The sequence below is a fragment of the Hyaena hyaena genome, unplaced genomic scaffold (genome assembly GCF_003009895.1).
Source record: "Hyaena hyaena isolate Hyena2069 unplaced genomic scaffold, ASM300989v1 scaffold_525, whole genome shotgun sequence".
Taxonomy (NCBI): domain Eukaryota; kingdom Metazoa; phylum Chordata; class Mammalia; order Carnivora; family Hyaenidae; genus Hyaena; species Hyaena hyaena.
Window position 1 is genome coordinate 229,429 of NW_024081157.1, and position 15,775 is coordinate 245,203.

A 15,775-nucleotide genomic window follows, 5' to 3' on the forward strand; every position below is an offset into this window, starting at 1 on the left:
AAAGTAGCTTTTATATCACGTTGGATAAATAAAAGTTAAGCAAGTGTTTCTACAAGTTAGAACAAAAGTTAAATTAAATCTATACTTAGTATATACTTCTAATCCTGCAGTTGAATTTCTGCCTAACTCTGTTTACTAAGAAGAGCAAAGAGCTCTGCTGTAACATTAAAAGGTTTAATTTCTCCAAGATTGCTGACTTGTAACCTTCATACCCTGAACTTTACAAGCTACATTTGTAGCATAAAACTATTCACTTTGAGTTATGGATCTGGCATAGGAGATTGATTTTATCCATAAGTTTTGTGATAAGTCATATTCTATTACACACTTTATTCTGGAAGTTCATTATTAGATAAGTTAATTTTCTGGTTAATCAAAAAACATCAAGACCCCCTGGTTTAAGTTCATTTGAAATAAACTGTGTGACTCTAAAAGATTCATTTTTTTTAAACAGTGTGAACTTAAGTTTTCTCCATAACTATCCAAGGCATGATGTGTATCTTCACAATCTTTCTTTTTTTCCTAAGAGTTAATATTTATTGAGCAATGGCAGGCATGTTCTAAGTATTTAAATTTTAAGTCATTAAAACTTAAACATAAAACTCTCTAAGTAAATAATGTTATCCTGATTTTACATATCACTTACAAACTAGCATGGGGGCGCCTGGATGGCTCAGTCCGGTGAAGCCTCTGACTTTACCTCAGGTCATGATCTCGTGGTCTGTGAGGTCAAGTCCCGTGTCAGGCTCTGTGCTGACAGCTCAGAGCCTGGAGCCTGCTTCAGATTCTGTATCTCCCTCTCTCTCTGGCCCTCCCCCAATCATGCTCTGCCTCTCTTGGCCTCTCAAAAATAAACATTAAAAAAATTTTTTAACTAGCACCTAAAGGTTAATGTATCCTAATTACTATGCTATAGTGTATTATAATATCTGTGTTTGTATCTACAAACATATGACAGTATTCACGGCACAGTAGTTAAGGTTTAGGATCCTGAAGCCAGGATGCCAGAGGTTCAAATCCTGATCTACCTGTTACTGGCTACCTGACCCTTAGGAGAGTTACTTCCCTGTGCCTCAGCCTGTTGTGAAAGTCAAATGAATTATGCTATGAAAGGCAGTCAGAATGCAGCCTGGCACAGAGCAAACGTACACAAGTCTTAGCATTTTTAAAAATTGCATTTAAGGTAATATCTGAATTATCACTCTGCAACTTGATTTTTTTCACTCAACAGATGGCTCCAAAAATGATCTGCAATGCACAACAAACCTAGTTCATTTTATCTACTGTGGATTATTCCAGTGCATCAATGTCCACTTCAATTTATTTCTCCATCTTCCTACTGACAGTCATTTAATCTGTTTCCAGCTTTTACTCTGCTGCCTTGTGCACGTCTTACCTACTATGCCTGTGCACACATGCAGCAGTTTCTCTAGCGTGTCCATCGGAAGTGGAAAGGCTGGAGCCCTGGGGGTGCAAAACTTCAACTTTACTTGATGCTGACAAAATGCTCTCCAAAGGGGCTCTGTCCCACAAGCAGTGGGGGTCATATTCGTTTTTTCCACATCCTCACTAACTTTTGGTCTTGTCAGACCTTTAAAATAAATTATTTTCCTAGTAATATTATAATTTTAAGTGGTAAAGATATCCTTCCTACATATAATGAAGTACTTACAAAAGGACCATATTCATAACTATTTTAGTAAAGAAAAGGATACCAAAATGTAAAACAAAATATTTAAGTCCTAGAGCACAGACTTGGAGGATCCCAGGAGTGGCAACAAAATTTCTATCCATCACAAGAAGCATAAGCCATCTTAAAAAAAAAAAGAACTAGGATTGATGAAAAATACTCACCTCAAACTCTCTAAGCAGTTTAGAAATAAGCAAACCCTCTGGAAATTTGGATACAACCTAACAGAAAATAAAATACAATACAAATAGACACCATTAGGATGCTGCTGACAAAATATTAAATAAAACAGTATAAATAGTAACAAAGGTAAAATAATTATGGAGTGAATGAATTAAAAGTCACAATGTTTTAGATCAGTTTCCAGTTTTATAAAAGGTTCTAACCAAGCGAAGGCAGTGACTGTCAATGTTACCGGAGACGAGAAGTCATCCTTGCACAATACTGCAATGCCACAGCTCTCCAGAAATCCCCAAAATTCTCTAGCAAACATATTTAGCTTTAGCTCACATAAAATAAATACCCTATAGCATAATTTCAAGCATTTCAAATAGAAGGAAAAAATGGACACTATAGAAAACTTGGAAAAATACAGTTAAGAAAAAACTATCTATAGTCATTGTTGCCCATATGCACATAAAAAATCTACATTTAATATAAAAATAAGGTCATTATTTCCATAACAAGGTTTTATTATCATACCATCAGCATCTTTCCATGTCAGTAAACAGAGATCAACATATTTACTGGTTATAGTATTTTCTAATATATATAATATATATTCAATATATTTCAATTTACTTACTAGATCCTCTCTTTACGGCTATGTCCTGTTTGTTTTATCATCACAAATCTTAATAATCATTCTTATATTTGCATCTTTCCCACTTGTCCAATTTTTATGAAAAATTCCTAAAAGCAGACTTACTCTATCCCAATGAAGTATAAAAAGATTTCTTTTCCCAGATTTTTCCAAATATTACATATTTAATTAAAAAGTCTAAATCAACCTTCAGAAAAATATAAAAATGACTCCAAGATGCTGTGACCCAGAGATATCTGCTGCTGGTTTTCGGAGATCATCCTTTCAGAAACCTTTACATACACACACATTACACATGATTTTAAAGGAAAGGACAACACTAAACATGCCATTCTATAAAACCTGTTTTTAAAGTCCAACACTATGTCGAGGAAATACTTCCATGTAAATTAATTGAGATATACATAAACATTTTTATGAGCCGCATGATGTCGTCTAACTTGGGTAGTTAATTTAACCAAGCCTTTACCAGTGAATGCTTAATTTTTCTATTTTTTGTTACCATAAAAAATATTCAACATCCTTAAATAATCATTGGACACATGGTCAAATGACCAAACAAAAAAACCAGGGTTTAAACGCACTATGTATGGTTTTTGTACTTCTCCCAGTAAAATCATGATATGTGAAATGGAATGACTTAAAAAGCAGTAAGAGTTGTAATGGCACTCTGATCGTTCAAATAAGAATAGCTCCTGCCCAAATTTCAAGTGTACATAGTCTTTAGTTTGATACATTACAGCCACAGAGCTTTCACAAGTTAATAACGAAAAAGAGCAAATTAAGCCAAAGACATGAACAAGCAATTCACTTAAGAAATATAAATGGCTACTAAGCATATGAAAAGATGCTCAATGTAAAAAATCAAGAGGTATGAATTACAACAACACAACTGGATAGTAACATTTCACAGTCACTTGGAGTATAAATGGATTCAAACCTTTTAGGCGGCAATTAAGTATTAATGATCTAAACTAAATCATTCAATACCTTTGACAAGTCTACTTCTAGATACATGTCTGAGGACATTAACTGTAGCATTTTTTAATAGCCAAGGCTACAATAAGCCAAGTTAATTAACTGCATGTCTAATAAATGAAAGACACTAAGTACACATTGACAGAGTAAAATGCCATGTAACATTTAGAATACTTGACACACATATATATAAAACTGATACTGGGAATATCTCGAACTGTTTGCTAACAATAATTTACTGGAGTAAGGGGAAGAACAAAAGGAAGAAAGCATTTCTGGAACTTCAATTCTCTAAATAATTTTTAAAATATTAAAAATTTTTAGGAGTAATTTTTTTTCTGATCTTAAAAGAACAGCCATTCCATTTGCAGTATATTTGAAAAGATCAGGTGTAAGTGTAAAACTAATAAATACTTGCAGGCAAATTAAATTTAACCATAAATGAGATCTAGATATACAATCGGGGCACCTGGGTGGCTCAGTTGGTTAAGTGCCAACTTTTAGGCTCAGGTCATGGTCTCGCTTTGTGAGTGTGAGTCCCATGTCTGTCTCTGTGCTGACAGCTCAGAGCATGGAGCCTGCTGTGGATTCTGTGTCTCCCTCTCTCTCTGCCCCTCCCCGTTCACACTCTCTCTTTCAAAAACAAACATTAAAAATTTTTAAAATGAAATTATATAAATAAATGCACAATCAATCATTCCTATTCATTTCCCAGAAACAGAAAATACTTACAAATTTTATCTTATGTTTTAGTTCTGGATTGATAGTCCCTCCAGGTCCAATTTGTGCAATAACGGATTTGAATGTGTTCTCCAACTATGAAGAAAGGAAAAAAAGTTCAGGTTATAATCCAAAAAGATCAAAGATAAATATGAACAATATGTAAAAGGAAACAACTACCACAGGAAATGTGATTCAATCAAATGAGTAAAATATTGTTCTTAAGAGGCACTGTAACATTTCATACCATATAAAACTAAACACTCTGAATCTATAAAACTAAACACTCTGAATTTTTAACATTCTCATTAGCAATTAGATTCTAGAGTATTCAATTTTTCAATCTCCTACGCATACCCAGAAAGGATTCTTGTTACTAATTTTCTTCATTTATAAAAATTCAGTATTTACTAAATATATGCTTAGTGAACGTCAAATGCAAGGAAGAAATTGGATGGTGGAAGGTCCCTGGGAGGCAGGAAAGAATGTGAGCCGGAGCAGGAAGGAAAAGTTCTTCCGCTGTAGTAGAAACAAAGGCAGAAAGAACCAGGAGATACAGGATACAGAATGAGGGGTCAGAAGGTGGAGTTACACTACCTGATGACTTCAGTATTCTCTGTGAGTTGGGAGCAAGGCCCGTTCCTAAGAGTTAGAGGGAAGGGGGAGAAAGTTCAGGCAGCTGAGATAGTAGAAAAATAAAGGCGAGATTCTAAAGAAAACAGGAGAGGCCTAAGTTAAGACAACAGGGGTCTCAGGACTGTAGCTGAGAGAAGCCAATGGCACAGAGAGGCCCCGGTGGGGTAGAAGATGAAGTACAGGAAGACTGAGGAACGCAAGCTGGAGGCACGGGCAGGCGCCCACAGCCCGGGCCAGGGAGCAGCCACCACAGCGAGGTCTAAAGTGGAGTGAAAGGTCAGGGACTCATGTTTAAAGACAATGAGTGGAAAAAATATTTGTTGGAAAAGACACAAAGAAATTTGTTAGAAAAACTAACAAATTACCGAAAATCCTATCACATAGACACACTCATTATTAATACTTTTTCTTTCTAAACTTTGCATTTTTAAATCTTTCTTCTTACTGACACTTGGCCTGGCATTAGTTACACACTGTGTAACCTTTTAGGTCTCTATTTCCTCATCTGAAAAGTGAACTTCAGTATTTCATAAGGTTGACAGAAAGAGGGGATGGGGCGAGAGGATGAAATTCCTATGATTCTATCACTAGCTTTCACAAAAAGCCTTGGCCCCTTGGGCCTTTTTTATACACCTTCTGAATCAGCCATGAGACAAGCCCCTAAAGCTCTGCCAGTGAACAGTGAAAGTATCTAAAGGTACTGGATTCTTCACACCCCAACACACTCCCTTCATTTGAAGATTCAATACAGCAACTTCTTGGGGCGCCTGGGTGGCTTAGTCGGCTAAGCGTCCGACTTTGGCTCAGGTCATGATCTCACAGTTTGTGGGTTCGAGCCCCGTATCAGGCTCTGTGCTGACAGCCAGCAAAGAGCCTGAAGCCTGCTTCGGATTCTGTGTCTCCCTCTCTCTCTGACCCTCCCCTGCTCACGCTGCCTCTCTCTCTCTCTCTCAGAAATAAATAAAACACTTAAAATTTTTTTTAAAATACAGCAACTTCTTGTATTATCACTGTGCTAGGTGTTTCAGGGGACAGAAAAAAAAAAGTCACCTCAGTGCTATTCTTCTCAAGCCACTTAAAATTAAGTAGGGACATGAGATAAATGGACAAACCACTATAAGCTACGGCTGAGTCTGAGCATCACTAGAGAGGTGCAGAGCTGCACAAGGACACATTATCACATTAAGTTATAAACAGAGGGAAGGCTTCCTTTGTGAAGGGCCGGGGAGAACATCGCAGAGAAGGGCGGTAGAGAAGGCAATAAAGGTATAACGAACTTCATGAACACAGATAAAAAGAAAAAATAATAATTTGCCTGAAGGGAATAAGGAAGGAGTGGAAGAGAACAGCAAAAAAAAGAAAAAAAGAGGAGGAAAGACTACAGAGTACCTCAGGCGCCACACTAAGGGGTTTACCTGGTTATGTCAACAGACCCTTATGTTGGAGATTTTCAGCAGGGGAGAGACATCATCAGAAGCACCACCTGGCAGCAGCAGAAAATGATACTGGGAGGATGGACAACTAACTGGGAAGCCGCGAAAACTCTCAGGGCAGGAGTCTTCACCGGGGTGCTAAGCGAGTCAGAAAGACTAGACTAGAAAGAGAGGGCATGACAAAGGTGGAACGCAAACCCTGGAAACTAGGAAAGAACACCGTGTCGAGGAGGGAACCGTTGAGGGGTGAATAATAAGAGGCCAGGGAATAGCCTCAAAGACCCTAAGTTTTAGGAGGAAAAAGGTCTTGGGAATACAGAGGTAGGTTTTTGCTAGTTTTCAATCAATTCCAAAAGCCTAGAAACTGGGAGGTAAATGACAGGATGAGGATTACAAATGTCATTTTTCCCTCTGAACCGTGGCTTGTGACAGGCAAATCACAAGCTAGGAACAGTCTCAACATTTTTAAATAGCTGGGGGAGAAAATAATATTTTGTGACACATGAAAATTATATGAAGTTCAAATTCTAGTATTCTTAAGTAAAGTTTTAATGGCACATGGCCACACTCACTCATTTACACATCATCCACGTGACTGCTTTTCACACCACCAGGGCAGAGTCCAGTGTTTACAACAGAGACCATTTGGAATTCAAGCCTCAAATATTTACCATGTGGCCCTTGAGAGAAAACAGTCGCCAAGTCTGGGCTTACAATCTCAAAATGATGGGCTCTTAGCTAGGAACAGAATGCTTCTCAAGAAGGAAAAAAACAAAAAACAAAAAACAGGGACACCTGGGTGGCTCGGTTGGTTAAGTGTCCAACTTCAACTCTGATCATGATCTCAGAGTTCGTGAGTTCAAGTCCCGCATTGGGCTCTGTTCTGACAGGTCTGAGCCTGGAGCCTGCTTCGGATTCTGTATCTCCCTCTCTCTCTGGCCCTCATCCACTAATGCTCTGTCTCTGTCTCTCTCTCTCTCAAAAATAAACATTAAAAAAAACCTTTTAAAAAAGTAAAAAAGATGGGTTGGTTTGTTTGGGGTTTTTTGCCTCAAGCTAGATCACTAAATTAAGCTGACTTTAAACTGAATGGAGTAGAAGAGATCTTTTAAAGCCCAGTTAATCTCGGGGTTATCTATAATTGGAGAGTAACAGGATAGAAATAAAAATGGTGGGGGAGAGTAAGAAACAAAGGTAATCAGTGACTGACATGAGGAAAGTAATCAAGAAGGAACTCTGATTTCAATAATGCTCCAGTCTCAGATGCCTAAATACCAAACAAAAACAATGAATAATAAATCAAGTGAATAAAACATTATATTATCAGGGCATAAAAAATAGATGGAAAGTGATGGGAAAAAAACACCATATTCAGAGAGGAGCCTCTAAGAGCAAAGAAGAGGCAGAGAAGAGCTTTGAATCAAAAAGATGGGCTCCTCAGAAAAAAAGGATAAAGACATGAATAAGCAATTGATAAATATTATTAAGCAATAAAAGCATCACACTCACAAACAGAAATTAGTCAGATATAGTTACCTGCCTATCAGACTGGAAAACTAATTTTATAATAATGCCCACTTACTCATTCAACACAAAAGCACTGAACACATCCTAGGCGCTGCCCACTGTACTAAAAAGCCCTGGATATACAGGGGTCAATAAACTAGATATGGTCACGGCCCTCCCGGAACTTAAAGGCTGGTGTGGGGAGACAGACATGAAACCATCATAAATACAAGAGCAATTATGAAAAATATCATGAAAAGACTCACAGAGTGTTATGAAGGGATCATACGCCAGAAGGCATTAGGAAAGAGTCGGGAGATCTAACAGACTGGGTTGGTGGCAAGGGAGAGATCATTTATACTGAGTCTCATCAAAGGTACAAGGAAAGCAGCACATTCCTCACACCCCTTATCGCAGTGTCACCTGAAACCTGTAGGAGGACAACTTAACTACATAAAAACACACGCTGCTTTTGATGCAGTTAACTGTTGCTCTAGAAATTTACCCTGTGGAGTAGCGGAGATATATGCAAATTTGAACAAGATTTTCATCACAAGGTTATTTTTATTTTTTAACTAGGCTCCACACCCAGTGTGGGGCTTAAACTCATGACCCTCAGATTAAGAGTCACACGCTCTACCAACTGAACCTACCAGGTGCCCCCACAAGGTTATTTTTAATAGCAAACGCTAGAAAGAGCCTTAATGCCTAACAAAGGTTAAAAATTAAATAAATTATGGTGCATCCTATTCCCATTTAAAATTATGTTGGTAGGCACCTGGGTGGCTTAGTTGGCTAAAGCTCTGCCTTTGGCTTAAGTCATGATCTCATGGTTCCTCAGTTTGAGCCCCAAGTTGGGTTCTGTGCTGACAGCTTGGAGCCCGGAGCCTGCTTTGAATTGTGTCTCCCTCTTTCTCTGTTCCTCCACTGCTATCTCTGTCTCCCTCTCTCTCCCTCAAAAATAAACATTAAAAAAAAAATTAATTATGCTGCATTACAATATCTAATAGTGTGGGAAGTTCATAATTCACAGTTATGACTTAAAAAAGCAGGTCACAAACCTGGACCAGAATGATTCTATTTAAAAAAAGAAAAAGTCACTTAGCATAATACTCAATAGCTCTATGCACATCATTGCAAATGGCAAAATTTCATTCTTTTTTCTGGTTGAGTCATATTCCATTGTATGTATATACCACATCTTCCTTATCCATTCCTCAGTCAATGGACATGGGCTGTTTCCATAATTTGGCTATTGTAGATAATGCTACTATAAATATCAGAGTGTATGTGTCCTTTTTGAAATAAGTCAGGGAAAGAAAAATACCATCTGATTTCGCTCATGTGTGTCTTGAAGAAACAAAACAAACAAGCAAAAGGGGGAAAAAGAGGCAAATCAAGAAACAAACTCTAAACTACAGTGAACAAGATGATGATTATGGGGTTGGAGGGGGTTCAATAGGGAGGCACTTGTGATGAGCACCAGGCATTGTATGTGTTTATATTATACACTTTGTTAACTAACTGGAATTTAAATTTAAAAAACAGAAAAAAATCAGCTTTTCTGGATAATAAAAGTACAGGTGATTTTTATTTTCTTCTGTGCCTTCTTGTATTTCAAATCTTCTACAGTCCATCTATATTACTTTTGTAATAAGAAAAATTTTAAAACAGACACCTGGGTGATATTTATAAACAGGAGGGTGGAAGCACTTTGGAAAGATGTATGAAGTTAAAAGAAGAAAGGAACAGAAGCGGGGCGCCTGGATGGCTTAGTCGGTTAAGCGTCCGACTTTCGCTTAGGTCATGATCTCGCGGTTTGTGGGTTCGAGCCCTGCGTTGGGCTCTGTGCTGACTGCCAGCTCAGAGCCTGGAGCCTGTTTCAGTCTGTGTCTCCCTCTCTCTCTGACCCTCCCCTGCTCACGCTGTCTCTCTCTCTCTCTCTCTCCCCTAGCAATAAATAAAACATTAAAAAAAAAAAAAGAAAGAAAGAAAGGAACAGAAGTGACACCATAGAGGAATATACTGCAGCGCTTAGGCTATATGGTAAAACACAAATATATTTCTGATAAAGATCACAAAACTGGCACCAACACACAAACGGAAGCAAAGCTTTCAACTGCTTAAACATTTGTTTGCTAGGTACTTCATCTGACTAAATGCCAGGCAGTGTGGAATGTGACTTGCCATACTAAAAATGTCATCCAAACTCACAAGAAAACAGATAGGGAACAGCTACTTTGAGTTGGCCGGAGAACACAACTTCCAGAGAACTGCACCCGTGAACGCCTGGACGGCTCCTGCCGACAGGAACTGTTTAACACATCCAGGGGCTTATTGAGGATCCTCATACAGGATGGCTGAGCCAGGTCATCAAGGGAGATAAAGTGTCCTTGCTTATATGCAATAGCAAGCACACCACCTAATTCACAAAGAAACTATCAAATAGTTTGGTTGCAAATTACAAGTTAGGTGCAAACTAACATCCAGCCCTGATTTTTAATTCATTTAAACCAGATCTTTTTATAATTCCAGGTTTACCTACTTTAAACCTCATGCTGAATGTTACAGTGAAGTTTTCTAATGTGTAAGATGGGGGGGTGGAGTGGGGTGGGTTAGGGCGGGATAGGGCGGGATAGGGCAGGGCAGGATGGGGTGCTCTGATGGCTAGAGAACCTAGAAATGTCAGATTCCTGTTCCTCGACCAGTTTTACAAGCAATGACCTATTCACAGAAACGGTAACACTATGGTTGGCTGAGATCTGGGACTACAAGAGTCTTCATTCACTAGGAAATACAGCCACTCCATTCTCACCCACTCACGTTTTTATTCTCCATCCAAACTTCCCCTCAGTCAATACAAAGGAAATTTAACAGAATGTGGTAAAAAGGTCATTCATATCTTGCAAAACAGGTTTTAAACTGTTCTAACCATTTCCTGTGTGAAACAAAGCATTACAATGGACAAAGGGTAGGATACTAGTGACCATGCCTGACTATTCCTCTTGAAGGTGAAAGATGAAAAAACACTAATTCTCATTTTACTAAGGAGAAATTTATTTTTCTTCTTTTTAACATGTTCTTCTTATTACAAAATAATAGGTGTTCACTGTGGAAAACATGAAATACAGATGATCAAAAAGAAGTAAATTCATAATTTAAATTTGTTATAGATCTGTTCCTTTCCTATGCTCATAAATACATGTGGAGTTTTGAGCAGGAACACATACCAAACTGATCTAAAATTTTGAAGAAATGAGTATAGCCCGCTAGCAAATTAAAATACATAGTTCAGGATTTAGAGCCAACTCTTTGGAACAAAAACTTTACCCAGAAGTGAAATGTCATTATTAGGCTGCATCTATGAGGAATTTTTGGAGCTGCAAACAGAGAATGAAACTCAAAGGAAAAGAGATATAGAAGAAGTGTATATGCATCTCTCTCACTCCTCTCCCTGGAACCATGCCAGGAGCAAAGACTCTGTTTGCATTTGTTATTCCCTGGCTCTGACAGCTAAAGGCAGAGTCTTCCCACCCAATTCTAGTCTCCAAAAAACATGCTATCATTCTTTAGTATTTTTTCTGGAATTTTTAATCAGTACAATAAATTTGGAAAATGGAAATAACTTCAAACATTAGAAAAAACAAAACAATCAATCAAATTTTAAAATGGGCAGAGGATCTGAATAGACATTTTTTCAAGGAAGACATACAGACGACAAACAAGTATATGAAAAGGTGCTCCACATCACTAATCATCATAAAAATGCAAAGCAAAACTACAATGAAGTATCACCTTATACCTGTTAGAATGGCTATTATCAAAAGGACAGGAAATAATAAGTGCTGGTGAGGATACAGAGAAAAAGGAACGCTGGGGCATGTTGGTGGGAATGTAAATTGAAAACTATACTACCACATGATCCAGCAACTCCACCTCTGGGCATTTATCCCAAGGAAATGAAAACACTAACTCAAAAAAATATCTGAATCCCTCCTTGCAGCATTATTTACAACAGCCGAGACACAGAAACAACCTAAGCATTCATCAGTGGATGAATGGACAAAGATGGTATGATATACATACACGTGTACACACACACACACACACACACTGGATTATTACTAAGCCATAAAAAAGCAAAGAAATCCTATCATTTGTGACAATATGAATGGACCTTGAGGGCATTACACTAAGGAAAATAAGCCAGAGAAAGACAACTGTATGATCGCACATATACACAGAATCTAAAAACCGAAAACCAAAAAAAAATAAAAAATAAAACTTGAGCTCATAGATATAGAGAACAGATGGATGATAGCCAGAAGCAGGAGTCTTGGAGTGGGTAAAATAGGTGGAGAGGGTCTAAAGGTATAAAATTCCAGTTATAAAATAATTAAGTCCTATATAGCATGTAATGTACAACATGGTAACTATATTTAATACTGTATGTATTAATAAATATAACAGACTATATCATATAACATACATTATACATAGTAATATATATTATATATAATAGTTACTACAGAAAATTGCTAAGAGTAAATCTTAAAACATCACAAAAAAATTTCTAATTATGTATGCTGATGGATGTTTAGACTTACTGTGATCATGTAAGATTATACACATATCAAAGCATCATGTACATCTGAAGCTAATATATCAACTGCATCTTTGATTTTTTTAAAAATCAGTTAAAAAAATTTTTTTAATATAACTCAGAAACAGTGAGATGGAGAAGATGCACACAGCCAGGTAAATGGGGAGAGGCACAGAGCTCCATACCTTCTCCAGGTATGCCACTCTCCCCCAAAACTCTACCGTTCACTAGGCTAAAATCTCTCCAAATCCAGTATTTTGGGTTTTTATGGTGGTTTTACTATAACAGCACAACTGATGGAATCACTGACCTCTAGCGAATGAATCCATCTCTAGCCCCCTTCCTCTCTCAGGAGATTGAGGTAGGACTTTAAAGTTCAGACCCTCAAATCACACCCTTTACTCCAACTGGTAACCAGCCCCCAGCCTTAGGTGCTTTCCAAAGCCACTTCATTAGCAACAAAATATACTTTACAGCTCTCATCACTTCAAAAATTCCAAGAATTTTAGAAGCTCTGTGCCAGAAATGAGAAAAGGAATATTTTTTTATATAATAAATCATGATAGCATATCCTATAATCCTCTCAGTGGATGAAGACTATTTCAACATACATTCATGGAAAAATTCTCAGAATCTAGGAACAGAAGGGAATTTCCTCAAGCTGGTATGCAGCATTTATAAAAATGTTAGATTTAACACCATAGTTAATGATGAAAGACTGAATGTTTTCTCCCCTATAGTCAGGAACAAGACAAGAATTTCCATGCTCACCACTTCTATGCATCATTATACTAGAGAGCCCAGGCTATGTAAGGAAAAAAAAAAAGGAAGTTAAATGGTCTACTCCCAGATGGTATGATGGTCAATGCAGAAAATCCCAAGTCTACAAAATAGCTACCAGAATGATGTGAACTACAGAATGTACCTTGATTCAAGGTCACAAGATGCAAAGTCAATATACAAAAAAATTTGATTGATTTTCTATGTACTAACAATTAACTAGAAAATAAGTTGAAAATACTCTTTATAATATCTAAAGTATGAAAAATGGAGAGGGTAAAGTTAAGCAAAATACATGCAGGCCTTGAGTACTTAAAACTATAAAGGAGTACTAAAAATTTAAAGACTTAAATGGAGAAATATATTATACTCATGGATCAGCAGATTCAATACAATTAAGATGTCAATTATCCCCAAACTTACCTCTAGATCCAGTGTAATTCTAATCAAAATCACAAGAGGCATATTTATTTTTGGTAGAAACTGACGAGCTGATTTATATCAAATTAAATTCATATAAAAATGCAAAGAACCTAGATTAGCCAAAGCAACTTGAAAAAGTACAAAGCCACAGGACTTAACTACATAATTTCAAGATACTATAGGGTGCCTGGGTGGCTCAGTCACTGGGTGCATATCCGACTTCAGCTCAGGTCATGATTTCGCAAATCACCAGTTTGAGCCCCGCGTTGGGCTCTATGCTAACAACTCAGAGCCTGGAACCTGCTTCCAATTGTCTCTCTCTCTCTCTCTCTCTCTCTCTCCCTGTCTCTCCTCCTCCCCCACTTGCTCTCTGTCTCTCAAAAATTAACATTAAAAAATTAAAAATAAAGATATTATAAAGCTATAATAATAAAGAGAGTATGGCATTGGTAAAAGGACATGTAGAGCAATGGACCAAAATGGACAGTCCTAAAAACAGACCTAAACATACAAGTGGTCAATAGATTTGACAGAGGTGCCAAAGTAATAAGGTAGTTCAGCAAGGAAAAGAGTGTTTTTCAAAAAATAGTGCTAGAGGAATTAGCTACCCATTGTAAAACATTCTGATCCATACTGGTACCTTATATAAGAAATAACTTGAAATCAATAATAGACCTAAGAATTAAAATCGTATAACTTCTGGAAGAAAACATACATTTCTGTAGCTTTGGATTCAACAAAGATTAAGTAGGCAAGAATCAAAAGAAAAATACAAATAAATTAGATTTCATCAAAATTAAAGGCTTCTGCTTCACAAAAGACAGAACTAAGGAAATGAGATAAGCATAGATCAGGAGAAAGCATTTGCAAAACATGTCTCTGGTAAAGGACTTGCACCCATTCACATATAAATAATTCTTCCAACTCAATATAAAAGTCAATTTTTAAGAACGAACAAAGGATGTGAAGAGAAACTTTAAGGAAATTTTACAAATGGAAATATGCATATGAAAAGATGCCCAATGTTATTCATTAGAGAAATTTCAACATAATGAAATACTACTACCACTAATTTTTAAAAAAAATTTTTTAAATGTTTATTCATTTTTGAGAGACAGAGAGCACACAAGTTGAGGAGGGGTAGTGAGGGAGGGGGACACAGAATCTGAAGCAGGCTCCAGGCTCTGAGCTGTCAGCACAGAGCCTGACATGGGGCTCATATCCATGAATCATGAAATGATGACCTGAGCCAAAGTCAGACACTTAAGTGACTGAGCCACCCAGGTGCCCCATGCCTAGAAATTTTTAAAATGGCCAAACCAAACGTTAGCAAAGATGCAGCTAGAACTCTCACACGTAGTTTACAGGACTGTGAAATCATATAGCCGCTCTAGAAAACGAGTTTGACAAGACCTTATAAATTAAACATGTACTTACTGAATGACCCAACAATCCTACTCCTAGGTATTTACTCAAGAGAAGTTAAGCCCATGATCAAAGTGTATGCAAATGTTCATAGTGGCTTTATTTATAAAAAATACCCCAAGCAGGAAACAACCCAAATGTCACCTAATGGGAATGGATAACAAATTGAGATATATCAGTACGGTGGAATGATACGTAACAAGAAAAAGTAACAAACTACTGATACTTACTGATGAATCTCAAAAGTACCATGGTAAGTTAAAGAAGCTAGACACAAAGGCTAGATGTTATTTAATTCCATTTATATGAAATCCTTGAAAACTCAAAATTACAGAAAGCAGTGGTATTTATGTTTGTGTAAAAGATCAACTACAAAGCAGCAAAATGGGAATTTTTGAGAATGATGGAAATGTTTGGTCTCTTGATTTTGAGAGTTACGCAATGAGATATACTTGTCAAAACTCAAACTGTACACTTTAAATTTTTTTTTTAAATTTTTTATTTATTTCTAGGAAAGAGACAGCGTAAACAGGGGAGGGTCAGAGAGAGAGGGAGTCACAGACTGAAACAGGCTCCAGGCTCTGAGCTGGCAGTCAGCACAGAGCCCGACGCGGGGCTCGAACCCACGAACCGCGAGATCATGACCTAAGTGAAAGTCGGACGCTTAACCGACTAAGCCACCCAGGCGCCCCCAAACTGCACACTTTAAATGGGCACACTGTATGTAAGTTATGCTACTAAAGCTAATATTTTTTTAA

General features: G+C 37.3%; 1 protein-coding gene across 1 annotated transcript in view; it reads right to left on the minus strand.

Annotated features, from left to right (window-relative positions):
* TDRD5 (tudor domain containing 5) overlaps window positions 1-15,775 on the minus strand; it is an 84,334-nt gene that overhangs the window by 63,580 nt on the left and 4,979 nt on the right. Inside the window, exons 4-5 of the mRNA XM_039255399.1 lie at window positions 4,224-4,307; window positions 1,855-1,911 (exon numbers count right to left, since the gene is read on the minus strand). Of these exons, the coding sequence (XP_039111330.1) occupies window positions 1,855-1,911; window positions 4,224-4,307 (141 nt within the window). The remainder of the gene's footprint in view (window positions 1-1,854; window positions 1,912-4,223; window positions 4,308-15,775) is intronic.